The 15,535-nt window shown below is 31.4% G+C and overlaps 1 protein-coding gene across 1 annotated transcript; it reads right to left on the reverse strand.

The window, feature by feature from the left end:
• Positions 1 to 3,738: 3,738 nt before the first annotated feature.
• Positions 3,739 to 15,535, reverse strand: LOC134240786 (scavenger receptor class F member 1-like). Its single transcript, XM_062722865.1, has 11 exons — positions 15,469 to 15,535; positions 15,016 to 15,246; positions 12,968 to 13,222; positions 12,693 to 12,827; positions 11,698 to 11,832; positions 8,721 to 8,855; positions 6,740 to 6,874; positions 4,963 to 5,097; positions 4,439 to 4,576; positions 4,243 to 4,272; positions 3,739 to 4,025 (listed from the first exon to the last, which is right to left on the reverse strand). Exons 1-11 carry the CDS (start codon positions 15,521 to 15,523, stop codon positions 3,739 to 3,741), a joined length of 1,671 nt encoding a protein of 556 aa, XP_062578849.1. The 5' UTR covers positions 15,524 to 15,535.

The raw sequence follows: 15,535 nt of genomic DNA on the forward strand, positions 1-15,535 counted from the left end.
GTGTATATAAGAAACCTTTGAATTCTTTGTACATGTATTTTTAAAGAAACACAAATTTCTGACATGACATATTTAACTGTAATTTCTGTATAGTTTTAAGAAATATTATTTTAATTCATGATAGCTAACCTATCGTGTATGAGAAAAAATCATTAACATTGAATAGTTACTTTCTGAAATATATATCACATTATCTACACACCTAAAGAGCACAATTATTTCCGTATCCATCTTGTTCTGGTACAATCAACCACTCAGCTAGCTAGCTAGGATAATACAGTTTTGATTGTTTCCCCCTTCTTTAAATACTCTCTTTATATCAAATTATAAAGTAGTTTGGGAACAGTAAACGGTTTTTAAACTCTCTTCCTGGTTTATTATCCATTATATTAGGAAGTGTTTAAAAGCAGGAACATAAAATTATGAAACTAAGGTGTAATTTCCCGATAAGTGCATTTTTTGGGGGGGGGGGGATTCATTTGTGCATTGTATTAGCTTTTACATATAATCGTAATAGCTACGTAGACATTGAAAATTCCTCTATATTATTATCATAAATTAAACAGGGCTTTGATTGTTAGCTCTGAATAAATTTTGTCAATTTTTTAAAGATTTCCCTTTTGTTTTTCTGAAGAAAAAAAACTCAAAAGCTCTTAAAAATAAAGCAAATTAAATGCATTACTTGAAGGTGAAAATCCTATGACAATTCAAGAAAAAATAATGACTTATAATATTCAATATCCACAAGAACTAATATTTCATATCCTTGTTTCTCTGTCACACAATTTATCACGCAGTGTTGTTTTAAGATGATTTGTCTTATGTAAATATGGAAAAGGAGCTGTGAACGATGGAATGCTAAAAATCTTATTAAAAACTATAATGGCTTTACCTACAATACCACGCAGAAAAAAATCAAAAACATTCTTGGTACCCACGATGTTTTATATCCAGTTTACATTATGATGTCATTATGAAAGCATCGACCCTAATACAAAAGTTGATAATCAACATCAACCAAATTGCTTTGGTGCAAGGACAAACCTTACTTTAACCAGAAACAAGGTATAAATAGACGCAGAATATTCGACAGATTCAAAATATTGCTGCGCAAATGGCGACAATGCAATAACTAGCTTAAAATTTGTAGAAATTTAAGTTAAAACAGGGTAAAAATTCACATTTCTATTGAAAAAGTGCATAGGATTTGAACAGCAATTTTATTAATCATTTGAACATTCTTATCATTATGCATTATTAGTTATAAATTAAAAAGGTTTGCCGTTGCACTGACGTTGTTTTGCTCATGTGTTTTATTACACTGAAAGGGAAAAACACTGAGGTCATAATATCACGACATAATGTTTCCTAGCTTTAATTTACTTTGAGCACTAAGAATGACAAACATACAATTAATGCATTCTTATTAGCTCATTTGCTTAGAAATGCTGATATTTAGCCTTAACTTATTTCTTGTATCAATCACAAGTTTATTTGTACATGGTAAATGGGGGTTCAAAGTTTCATGGACTGCTATTCGATGAAAGAAACATTTGGTTGAGCAGCAAAAGTGACGACAAACTGTAAAAGCTGGGCATCATACGAAAACCACGGTTAAGTATTTGAGCAGTTAAGTTTATGATTTGGAATGGGAGTTTTTTTTATTAAAAGAATTCATTCCTTGGTTTATTTTTAACTGTAGTACGGTTAAAATAAATATCTTGGTAACTAAAAAAAGAAAATTACAGTATCAAATTAGATTTAAGCTTTGAACAAAATTTTAAAATGTATGTTTCCTAAACAATGTCAAATCAAAAACTTCATGAATTACTTTTTGAGGTCGTTAGTGTTGCTACGGCAGTTATGTTGATTGATTCGTTTACCAAAGTCAAAAATGTTATTTATAGAGAAGTTTGCTGAAATCTCTATGAATCATTTTTGAAGTGTGTGTTTTAATGCATGCTATTTTTTTTTTAAATCTAATATCATTAGTGAAACAAAAATATTGAAAAAAAAAAATTACCGTTTTTTTTTTTTTTTTTGGGGGGGGGGGGCGATCCTCATATAAAAAAAAAATGTTATCTTGATTTTTTTTTACCAGTTCTTATATAGTTTTCATTATTCTCATGTATATATAACACATCGTATAATACGCTTATTTTTATGGAAATATCTTGCAGTGAAGGAGGAGACAAAATTATTTTATTTATGCATTCATGGAAAAAACTCAATATGGAAGATTTTGATCTTTAATTGTCAAAATCATATATTTTAGCTTTATGGAAGAAAAATAATGTGCACATTCTGTTTCTTAATTTTATAAATTTGTATTCCATTTTGCCTTATTTTAGAAATTGTTTTATCATATTATTTTAGACAGAAAATTTACAACGTCATCCGGGGAAGATTTCTTTAAAAAAAGAACAAATTCTTATCTTTGATAGTTGTCATCATCCCGATAAGAGATGTTTAATTCACCAGTTTGCTCCAAAAACGCAACGAACAAAGAATATACAAAATGTATACAAGATGTAGACACACTGCACAGCTCCTCGTTGCAACATGTTGACTGGTGTCCCAGTCAGATTTCTACAAATTCATTGATCAATCAATCGCTACATCATTCGAAAATAGATTTAATTAATGCTATTATAATAGGACAATTTGAAATAAAATTTCTTTAAAAAAAATAAACGCATTATCCAATAAAAAGATACAACTAAAAGATAATTGAAAAGCTACAGAAATGTTTCTGCCACTCATGATCAGTCGAAGAAATGGTACCTGAAATTTTACAAAAAAGGCAAAGTAGAGACCTTTTAACTATCCTTTTATTGACTATTTAGTGGTCATTCATTCAGAATTCAGTCAACTGAATTTATTCTGTGCGGTTTTTTTTTCAAATTCAAATGCATTTTATTCATCGTATGCGCATTCATTAACGATATCGTAATAATCTGAATATTTTTCAAGGACAATCTGAATAGAAAATGCTCACTGAGGCTAATTCATATAAGAATCATTCACAAAGCATGTAGAAACGTATACAGTCTCCTTTAGATTGTGTAAGGGTTTCTTCAAATCCTACAGAGATAGTGTACCGTTTGTGTTGAGGTTGTATTCGGAATAAGCTCATTCAGAGGTGTTCCATCTTTCTTATGTTTATATTTCATAAATATTTTATTGAATGCATTCAATAAGTTTATATTTGAGCTCTTAAGAAATGCTTCGTTAAATAAATACTCAATATAAAATGACGACACAGATCATCATATGCATATGTTCAACATGTTCTTACACTGTATAAAACTCAATGTTACATATAGAATTAATATTGTTAAAAATATTAATTGGCGCATTTGTTATATTTACATTTAAATCGTAAGAACCTTTTTCAAGATACACAAAATCAATGATTAAAGTAAAGAACATTAGTTGTACATGTATGCGTATATATTTTTTTTTCAACAATAAAAGCAATAGAATAAATTTATATGGTTAGTTTTTTTTCCCAAATAAAAACAACAGAATAAATTTATATGGTTAGTAATAACATCTATCCTTCCCTTTAACTTTTATTTTCAGAATAAAAGATGCAGATAATAGATGCAGATTTACATAGGTTACATTTTGTTTACATTACTGACTAAAAATAAATTAGATCACATTGCATTTTCCAAATACCTGTAGTTTAAATAATGAAAGAGCTTAAAATAAAAGCATGATGACATCAGTCATCTATTTGTTTTGAACAAAATCATCATTTTTGTAGATGCGCAGTTCCTGGTAGAAGGAATTTTCTGATTGTTTAGTTATCTTTTGATAAGTAGGATCGATGTTTGTATCAACTAAATGATCGTCAAGTTTTCCAGATATGATGTCTTTTGGGTTTTTTCCTGTCAATGGAATCATATGCTTCATTTTATCGTATACGATTCTAGCCACCACTGCGTATAAAAGAGTTACAACAACAAATGTTGAGACAATGGATATAATTGCAGTTGAAGCCTTAGAAATTCCAGAATCTGTAACAAAATATAAATGAGTTTTTTTATCTTGAATATGTCTTATATTTCATCGTATAAATCTTTGTTTAAAGAAGATTACATACAAAAGCGAGGGTCTGAAGCACTTGATTATACTTTCTTCACGCGCAGAGATAGCATCAATAAGCAAGCAAAATATACAACTATAGCTGATACAGTAAGGTGAATTTAACGACTTTTTTAAATTTGAACCCACCTGCATTTAAATTTTCTGTACAGGATGATTCTGAAATTAGTAAAGACATAAATGTCCTTTTGTTAACTTTTTCCCTGACGAAAGTATTTTTTTTTTACTTTAACATCATCATAGTTGTTGGTAGAAAAACAATCTATATACTCAATCCTCGACTAGACTATTTTATCTTGCAAAAGTAAAATTTAAGATGAAGAACCTTTCGAACAAAACAATCCACCCCACCCGGAAACACATCCCGCTTCACAATGTCCGTTCAACTTCGAGCACGGTTTGCCGTCTTTACAGTGACCACAGTTAAAAACACAGTTTGGTCCATATTTATAATCTTCACATTCTGAAAGCCAAAATAAAATACTATAATAATTACACAGCATAATTGGAAAAAAAGTACAGGAAAGCAAACAAAAATCAATTAAACAAATTAAAGTAAAATATCGACAAAAGTCTTATAAATTATTGATAAAATGAGGTTGAAACTTATTCAAACGATAAGTACGTAAATATGATAAAAGTAAAATAGAGATCTTCTTTCCTGCTGGTCAACCTTGGTAAAAATCCTTGATTTAAATTATCTTTAATGAATGATTCATGAAGTATAACTAGTAAAGTACTAATTGATAGAAAAACAGTAATGTAATATACAAAAATAAGCAAATTAATTTCTGCATTTACAATGTGATCGTCTATATTTCTATTCTAGATGTTATTCATAAGCTTTACCATCACATCTTGGGCCAGTCCAATTGTCTTTACACCCCGTGGGACAGACCCCTGTTAGTTTATTGCACAGCATTCTTGTCAGACATAGTCCACATTTATTTTTACAATGGTGACCATAGAAACCATCCAAACAAACTGTAAAAAAAGATATTTTATGTAACGTGAAAGTCGTTCCAGTCATAATAAACAAATTGTCTGACACGTATACAATGTAAACATATTTTGTCAAAGATTCAATTCAGAATAGTTTGATTTTTACTGATTGAACTTGATATTTTGTAAATATTGCGATCATTAACGGTCACCGATAGTGCTTAAAACAATTAAATATATCATAAATAAAGCAGTTATCGTCTTTTCGTCATACCTTTACTAAATATACAATGAACATAAAGCGAAAACCGCAAGAAGTATGTTTCAAAGATTGACAGAAAAAAGGCGACATCGGTCATCCGAAAGGAACAGTGTCCATTCACACAGTTATGATTTATTATGGTTGAAACGATGTCAGACAAAGAATATTTATTAAATGAAACATATGGAGATAACTAACAGTATACAGGATCAAAAGTCCATAAAGCAATACAAAACAGGAGCAGAGCGAACACAGACCTTCAAAGCATCAGAGGTGAGATCAGGTGCCATGAAGGATAGGGAATCCCCTGCTGACTATCCAAACCCCCCTGTGCCCCTTGTCTAAAATAACTTGGAATTATTGGTATATATTAAGACCATTGATTCTTAATTAGTGTATACAATTTTTCAAGGGTGTGTAAAATTTTGGAAATGAAAATAGGATATCCCCATACATAAACTGAGCTGTGTGTACGAGTGATTATATTGATAACGTTCATAAATTATCCTTCGAATTCATATTGCTTTTTAATTTTAAAAATTAAATCTTTTGTGGTCAAAAGTAAATATTATTATACACACTTGGCATTGTGGCATGATAAAAAAAAATGTCTCTGTCCTTGAAAATGTGATAAAAAATAAAACTCCATATTTTTGACATTGTCTTGATATTAGTGTTTCCTCAGACTGGTTCGTGTGGGTTGCATATACAAAGAATTTATACCTATAATGTTCATGACATAGAGTGCATTACGTTGTATTATTTTGGTATATTTGTTAAATCATGGTCAAGATATTATCGCACACGTTTGTCTTTGCAGACCTCATTTTGAAAATAAGGCAATTGTCCACAAACTCTTTGGACAACCCTCTTATTTAAGTGAAATTTTTTCTGACGTTTTAAATTTAAAAGTTTTTTTTACAGGGGCACATTACCGAGGAATAAACTTTGGCAAAATATGTTACAACGAAAAAATTTAAAAAATAAAATTGGCAATCTAAGCAACGAATTTTAATTCATTACTTTTGAACTTCCTAAAAAATGCGTCATAACATTACAGAAATTGTATAGTTATACCCCCCCAAAAAAAATGTGTTAAGAAAGCTTTAAATAGAGATAGAATTGAACCTCCCTCTTGAAAAAAAAAAATATTTAAATTTCTTTTTGACGTATTGCTATCCTTCACAATGTAACTAATAGGGCTTTACAGATGTATGTTTTAATTCACTTTCACAATTAGAAACTTTATGAGAATTACAGTAAATCAATTTTCTTCATCAGGTACAACCCGTCTTTCGTTATAAAATTGATATTGTTCTCATTCTTTTAACAAAGTCCAATTTTTTTTCATCAGCTTAACAATCAGAAATCTAGGTAACAATAAAAAAACAATATTAAGTATTAGGTGAAATTACCACATACCATTACACAGAGTACCATTCCAATGATCTTCACATCCTTCTGTACATATCCCTGTTATGTTATCACAAAAGGTTCCATTGGTACACCTGCCACAGTTAAAATCACAGTTTTGTCCATAATTTCCATTTTTGCATTCTGTAACAAATGATTTTAAGAATCACAAGGATACATGAAATATTTGGAGAACTTCATATGAAGCAGAGTCTGACATATCTGTTTTATACTTGGATATTTTTACTTGAAACAATGACGTTAATGGTAATCTAACTCTATGATAAACCTGATGAAATTGACTTCCCTTACTGGTCCCTCCATCACCTGAGTTTAAAGATTATATAATAAACAAGAGGCCCATGGGCCTTATAGGTCACCTGAGCATTATGTAACAACTTTCCAGCGATTGAATTTGATTCATGTTTTAATCCAGATGCTATGGCATTCACAATTTTGAAAGATTTAAATCTATAGAGCCCCCCCCCCCTTACACCAAAACCCCTGATCCTGGGGCCATAAAATTTGAGATTTTGGTAGAGGCACTCTTGTTTATCATAACTATTCATTTAGTTAGTTTATTTAATACCCAGGAGCAGAAAAGAAGATTTTCAAAGAATTGGTGTATTTTCACTATATAATCTATAACCCCCCCCCCACCCTTACACCAGAACCCCTGACCCTGGGCCATAAAATTCACATTTTGGTAGAGGCACTCTTGCTCATCAAAACTAAGCTCTTAGTTAGTTTATTTAATACCCAAGAGCAGAGAAGAAGATTTTCAAAGAATTCATGTATTTTCACTATATAATCTATATAGCCCCACCCTAACACCAGAACCCCTGACCCTGGGGCCATACAATTCACAATTTTGGTAGAGTCACTCTTGCTCATTATAACTATGCACTTTGTTTGTTTATTTAATACCCAGGAGCAGAGAAGAAGATTTTCAAAGAATTCATGTGATTTCACTACATTATCTACAGAGCCCCACCCTAACACCAGATCCCCTCACTCTGGGGCCATACAATTCACAATTTTGGTAGAGTCACTCCTGCTCATTATAACTATGCACTTTGTTTGTTTATTTAATACCCAGGAGCAGAGAAGAAGATTTTTAAAGAATTCATGTGATTTCACTACATTATCTATAGAGCCCCACCCTAACACCAGATCCCCTCACTCTGGGGCCATAAAATTTAAAATTTTGGTAGAGGCACTCTTGCTCATCATAACTATGTACAAAGTAGGTTTATTTTATACCAAGGAGCAGAGAAGAAGACTTTCAAAGAATCCATGTATTTTCACTATGTAATCAATAGAGCCCCACCCTAACACCAGAACCCCTGACCATGGGGCCATAAAATTCACAATTTTGGTAGAGGCACTCTTGCTCATCATAACTATGTACTATATACCCAGTAGCAGAGAAGAAAATTTTCAAACAAATATTGCATTTTCACGATATACTTATTTAGCCCCGCCCCAGCACTAGAACCCATGACCCCGGGGCCATGAAATTCACAATTTTGGTAGAGGACTGAATGCTGATTACAATCATGTAAACAGTTTGACTGCTTGATGTCCAGGAGTAAAGAAGGATATTTTTAAAGATTGCACTAATTTTACTGCTTTTTGCCCCCCCCCCCGGGCCCCAGGGGGGGGGGGGCATGAAATTCACAATGTTTGTTACCCATAGATGCTATATGCCAAATTTGGTTGAAATTGGTTTAGTGGTTTCAGAGAAGAAGCTGAAAATGTTCAAATGTTAACGCACGACGAACGACGACGGACGAAAAGTAATAGCAATAGGTCACCTGAGTTTAGGTGACCTAAAAATGGTATCAAAATATTCATAAAAAATAGCTCTTTCAGTAGCCACCAACAATCAATTTTCGGATTTTTTTTTCACGAAGGTTCCTTTTTGCTAGACACAACTTATGTTTCATTTCAAAATAAGTACATAATACTGCTTCAAGAGGTTTTTTACCTTTGCATGTTAGTCCATCCCAATGTTCTTCACATCCATCCGGACATATTCCAGTTGTTGGGTTACAGAATGTTCCATTTCTACAGTTTCCGCATGCATCCTTACATGTCTGGCCATAATATCCTTCCTTGCATACTAATATTTAATTTTAAAACAAAAAAAAATTAGAAACACAGCACTGTTAGAGCATCCTGTCAAGGAAGGCATGGGATAAAGAAGTGAAAAAAATGATTATCATTTTCCACTTAATGATGGCGTTAACTCAGGTTTTAGAAGTCAGATAGGAAATTTTATACAGTAAAATATCTTTCCCCGCTATATCCAAAAATGTTCTTAATGGATGAAATAATCTGGTTTTAACTCAAAATCAATAACATAATTTAATTTCTTATTTTGAAAGAAAGAACATTTTGGAAGAAAAGTCAATATTTGGTATTCAGAGGAAATTTGAACCATTTTTTTTTTTTTGTTGTTCATTTTTTGTCAAAAATTATTTCTTGCATTATAAATTACAATGTTAAATTGAAGTGTTATTATGCAAATTTTTATAATATTTAATTAAGAATGAAGAAACTAATCGAAATATGACAGAGGAAATCCGGATTGTGATAATAAGTTCATAGCCAAAACTCTAATCACTTATTTATATGATGCAATGCCATTCTTTTCCCAGAATATATTATTAATTAAAAAGTTTTAGATGCTTGTAAGATTTCGCCAGTTAAGGAAAAACTGGTCATAGTCTGAAAAAGTGAGGTATTTACCCAGAAATATTGAAGGGCCACTAGCATTAAAAGTGGGTCATTGACCTACCTATTTGAAATTGAAATTTTACACAGGAATCATAGATGTACAATATGCAGTAAGTGCTGTTTCGTTATTATCAGACTGAGTGGAATTCGAGTAAATGTACATGTGTAACTAAAACGGACGTGGACACAGTTTTAACTGTATTTTTCTAACAAATTTTAATGCTTGAAATACCATCATCTAACGATCGGCAAGCAATTGCACATCATTTATTTATCAAATAACGAGATACAGAGCCAAAACATCTTCTTAATGTAAACAACGATCGTGCCTTGTTTTTGCCTACATATATAAAATTCTATTTATAACAACAACATTAATCCAGCCGAAACTGTATAATTGTAATTAAACTTCTTTCTAAAAATTATATGTTTTGAACGAACAATAGCATATTAGCTTAATCTAGCTATGTAGACGAAGCATGATACAGACACGTTTTACATACAGATAACAATTATTTGAAGCTCTGAATCTGTCTTGTATTTTGACAACTGAAGTTAAAAATTTTGATGATCATTAGAAAGACCTTAATTAAGTATTTCTAATAATTGAAATATTTATTTGAATATTTAACTGAATTCGTGTCTATGTCCCTTTAATCTGCTTTTTATTGAATAAATGTATAAATTTGTTATTCCACTGAATCGGTAATTTAAAAAAAGATATGTCGATCGTTTTCAGTTCTGAAATTGAGTTTGACATTTGTTTTGATATTCAATGTATATAATGTGTACTCAAAGAGGGTTTAAACACCTTTCGAAATGGCATACCCTTATGATTTTTTTTGAAGCAATAAATTGAGTTTAACTTTTCTTTTAAATTCAGGGTAGCGGTGTAGGTTTAACAAAGTTGCAATTTAAATTTCAAATTATGAGACGATTGGATGAGGAATTTCGATGTTAAAATTAACAAGCAAATTCAAAGAATCGTGGTCCCCCGCTTTCCTTGTCTTTGTGGGTGAAATTTCATTTTTTATAACACTATGTGTCTACCGGTAATATGAACGCCCTATCATAAGTTATTTATTTAGAAATAATCACTGAACTCAAAGGCCAAGGTCAAAGGGTAAACGTTCTTGGAATCCAATGAAAATTCTACTCAAAAGGATTGCATATGTGAATTATGAAAGACCTAGCCCTTACCATTCAAACGTTATGGTCAATGTTAAAGTTTTCTTATAAGTACAAAAATCCCCAAGGCCAAAAAGTCAAATTTGTTCGCATAAATTAAAGGTCTTGCCACAAAAAATACATATGTGAATTATGAAAGTCTTGATTTCTACTGTTCAAAACTTGTGGCAATGGTAAAAGATTTTGAGAAGTAGTTTAAACTCCAAGGTCAAGTTACAAGTAGCAAAGTTCTTGATATTTAATGAAAGGTCTTGCCACAGAAATTATAAATATGAAGTTTGAAAGCCCTAGCCCACTCAATTCAAAAGATGTAGTGAAGGTTAACGTTTTTTTTCATAACTACGGAAATCTCTAAGGTCGAGGCAAATAGGTCAAAGTTGTGAGTATCCCACAAAAGGCCTTGCTGCAAAGAATAAATATGTGAAATATTAAAGGCCTAGTACCTAACATTCAAAAGTTATGGCAAAAGTAAAAGTTTGGAAACTTTGTGTAAAAGTGGGTCAAACTCCATGATCAAGGTTAAAAGGTCAAATTTGGTGGTGTCAAAAGAAAGATCTTGTCAGAAGAAATACACTTATGAAAAATGAAAGCCATAGCTCCACTAAATCAAAAGTTATGGGTAAGGGTAATGTTTTTGTGACGGACAGACAGACGGACAGCCTGACAGACGGACAGACAAATGAGATTTAATATCTTCTCGCTTTCGCAAAAGCGGCGAACAATAATATTATATATGAATGAGAGGTACATTCCATTCAACAATTTGTTTGATGGTTATTACATTGAAGATACATAAAGTGCACCTTGTGTTAACAGCCAATTTCACTTTATAATATTCAGTGCTTGCACAATCATTCATGCCTGAACTTCCAGGCAAGCGTCATAGTTTCTTTAGTTTTTTGTTTATACTAAAAATTGGAAAAAAAGATTAATCAACTTTTATGTTTTTATTTATATATTTATTTTATGTTTTCAAATCTATGCAATTAAAATTGAAGCATTTAAATTATAAATTTAAACTGACTGAATTTATTTACCATTACACAAAGAACCATTCCAAGGATCCTGGCATCCATCTGGACATATTCCTGTTACTCTATCACAGAAGGTACCGATGATACATTGACCACAATGTGATTCACAGTCTTGTCCAAATAATCCCTCTTTGCACACTAGAATGACAATTTTGAAACTGTTTGATGAATAACAATGTAAAATATGGACTATTTTCCCCTTAAAAAATATAATTTTAATTGGTTTGGTTTAAACGGTTTATGTGCATATACATAAGACTTAAATGAAACATATTGAGATAACAAACAGTATTCAAGATAAGTCCATTGAACAATATAAAATAGGAGCAGAGCAAATACGGACCTCCAAAACATCAGAGGAGGGATGATGTTTCACGGAGGATTGAGCATCAACTGCCGACGAGTCACACCCGCCGTGTGCTCCTTGTCATGATCAGGAAATAAAGGGAAAAAATGTCAAATCAGTGTATAAATAATGGATTAACAATGAGTATGAAAAAAATCAATCAGAAACTGATTAAGTGATACATTGTATTTACTTAAAAGGTCATTGTATCGACCATAGAAGTTACGAAATAATGCCTTTAAACGAGACAGCTTAAATACTTGTTCCATCAAATTGTTTGTTAATAATTTACCTTATTTCGGAAATACTCATACGTAGAATCAACTAAATCAACTGAGATACAGGGGATAAAGGTTTATAAACTTAAGGTTTATTTCTGTATTGGCAAGGGACGTTGACAGAAAAGTTTAAGTCGTCAATACGTTTAGTTAAAAACTTGATTTACATCATCCAATGACCTTTTCATGCCATATTTTAAACACAGACAAGTTGTTTTTATCAATCAAATTATAATAGATCCTAAAAGGGTTAAAAAATATATATAACATTAAACTATATGTGCAAATAGTAAATATTATTCAAAATTATTGTTTTTTTTTTCTTAAATTCTGATTTTAGAAAAAAAAAGTACTTGGGATTATACATTTATTACCGGAGCACTCAGGCCATTCCATAAATTTGTTTTCGCAGCCGTATGTACAGGAACCATTAAAAGCATCACACATTCTGCTGCGACATTTTTTATCACATAATGTGCAGTTCTCTCCGAAATGTTGTGAAGGACAACCTTACATATAAGAAGATTATTTCAAAAAAAATATTCGTTTTTATTTCACTTCAAACCAAATATAAGTTTCAGCCATCTACAAAATCGTCTGATATATATATTTTTCCTTTTGCATATTTCAAAAGTACAAGAATACATACCCATCACCTTTACTTCACAAATTTCAATCGTTGCAAACCTTGGATCAAAACCTTCACATGTTGTGTTGACAAGAGGATCCCTTGTATTATATAGTGCTATTCCTTGGGTCTCTTTATTAATAGGTACATTTGTCACATGTTCGATACAGGTAGATATATTGTGGCTGAACACTTTATGCTGAGATGGATTTACTGGAGGAATGTATGATGAGTTATTGAAGATAAACACAGAGAAACCCACGTGTCGATTTGGAGCTAAAGTGAATGTGGTATTCATATAATGATTGTAATTTCATTGCAATGAATTCATCAAATATTTTACGGCAGCTGATCCTTTACACTGAATATAATAATTTTTACTGCTTTCTCCATAGAAAAAATTTTTTTTAGCAAACCAAAAAAGGCTTTGATCAAATAGTAAGGCGTAGGGGAACCAAAACGTTACATTGTTTGTATACTTGTTTGTATACTTATTGGTCATCTGATATATTATTTTTGTTCACAAACAATGCCAATTCTGGAATAGTCAATTGAAACTAATTTTCGTTTTCTTAATCATAGTTATGCTTCGTATTTTCCGTTCACAAATATGTTAGTTTCGTGAAGAAAACTTTTCTTCATGGAAGTGAAGAAACCAAAATGCTAAAAAAGTTTTCAAAGTATTTAACTCGAGATATAAACGCTGTTATGGGATTTCTTCCCGTCACAGGCACTGATCATACACTCAAAAAGTCGTAGACAATGTTTATACCTTTGTTAACATGCAATCATTACCAACCAAATTTTGCACAGACATAATTTATTCCACGTTCTTTAAAATTGTGAGTTCTGAATATATATATTGCATATTATTAACATTGGGAGGATTTATATGAAGGCCGATATAGTCTATCGGCACACGAACAAACTCAGGAATGGACGTTGAGATTGAATACTGTTCGTTATTTCCATATCCTTCCTTCTTACGCATATTAGTATTACATGTGTTTTTATTTTTTCAGCACTGTGCAAAACATTTAACTTAAATTTCTATCAATGAAACCAGAATCAAAATCTTAATAACATGTAAAATTTTCAGTTAAATTGTTTTACATACAGGCGATCGGTGTCAGGATTCTCAAATTGTTACCGGAATCGAGGTTAATGAAAATGACGTCGTCAAACCCTTACCCGCCTACGGAGATGTAATGAATTGTTATGTATATGGTAAATACACATCAGAGACGGAAAAGAAGAGTACAGAAATGACATTACACACTAGATTCTAATATAAAAGTTATTTTTAAATGGTATGAGATTCAATATTTTTTCCTCTACACTGAAATTAATTAACGCATGTTAAAAGTAAACTACTCTTCTTTAAATGACTGAGAGTGGGAAAGTTCTTAGCCACAAACAACGTCAAACAATGTGTTTTTTCTGGTGCACTCATTGTATGGTGTTCGTTCAACTAAATTTAGACTAAAATTTGAATCTGCTAAAAACGGACAGTAGTGAATTTAGATGAGTCCCTTAGTCAAAAGTGATTTTTCACTTTTCAATAATTATTGAATGTTAACAGACGCGTGTGAAGCAGAAAAAGATATCATGAACTTATAAGAAACGTAAATTCCGCTTGCTTTCGTGTGCCGTTTTACACATGCATGCTTTCTTAATTTTTTTCATTATTTTCTTATGAAATGTGATATTAGCTTAAAACTTGAGAAACAGGATCATAAAATGTTGTATTTACTATGACAAGAAAAGAAATTTTGACTGAGCAAAAAGCAATTAACTTTACTGTTTTCCCTCTCTAGGACTTTTTTGGACAAACCTTGTATTTCATATATAAAACGCCGACAATGAATTGATACCAATTCACAAATTTAAACATTTTCACTCTCATAGCCTTTCAAACTCGTTCTAACCTACATGTCTTTTCTTGGCCAAGTACCATTGTTTTACAAAATTTCTTACCTCTCTCTCTCTCTCTCTCTCTCTCTCTCTCTCGTCCTCGTTGATGTATATTTTTTAAGAAGAATGTTTAAGGGTATTAAGTCTAGACTTACTAGAACTTCGAAAATAAATTTCTAGATATGCTACATTAGCTATGGATTTCAACGGAAATTTCCACCAAGCTTCCTTAATAGAAGGATTAGTCCATGTAATGCTACATGTACTTTGACCACGCTCCTCTTCAAGATATCCATCTACAGGTCCCCCTGGCGGTGCGTTATAACCTCTGTAATAGGGTTTCATAGACGGTTGTCCTTTATATTGTGGTAGTAAACTGAGATTATCTGCAGTAGATAAAACAAATAGATAAATACTAATTTAAAATAAAAAGCATCCTCACAATGTCAAGGGTTTGTAATTATGGAACTTCACATGCGTAGAGTTCTGGAATATTAAATTATTCACATTGTATGATAAATGAATGAAAAGAAACTTGAAACAAACTTTATCAGAAATAAAAATTTATACTGAAAACGTGCATATATAAAATGAAAAAGAAATATTACCCCAGCCTTTAGTTCCATGTAAAATATTCCAAAACACTATAAGATGTGCCGACATAATGAGTCTAAT

The sequence above is a fragment of the Saccostrea cucullata genome, unplaced genomic scaffold, assembly GCF_032062105.1.
Source record: "Saccostrea cucullata isolate Sc308-1 unplaced genomic scaffold, CSIRO_AGI_Scuc_v1 ctg3072, whole genome shotgun sequence".
In the NCBI taxonomy this organism is placed as follows: domain Eukaryota; kingdom Metazoa; phylum Mollusca; class Bivalvia; order Ostreida; family Ostreidae; genus Saccostrea; species Saccostrea cuccullata.

What these genes read in the sequence shown, in the direction of transcription:
- LOC134240786 (XM_062722865.1), bottom strand. Translation starts at nt 15,523, where the DNA reads ATGTCGGCACATCTTATAGTGTTTTGGAATATTTTACATGGAACTAAA. An exon ending in AATTTATTTTCGAAGTTCTA is followed by an intron (nt 13,223 to 15,015) that starts GTAAGTCTAGAC and finishes CATTCACTTTAG; the next exon opens with CTCCAAATCGACACGTGGGT. An exon ending in TACAGAAAATTTAAATGCAG is followed by an intron (nt 4,026 to 4,242) that starts GTGGGTTCAAAT and finishes ATTTTGTTACAG; the next exon opens with ATTCTGGAATTTCTAAGGCT.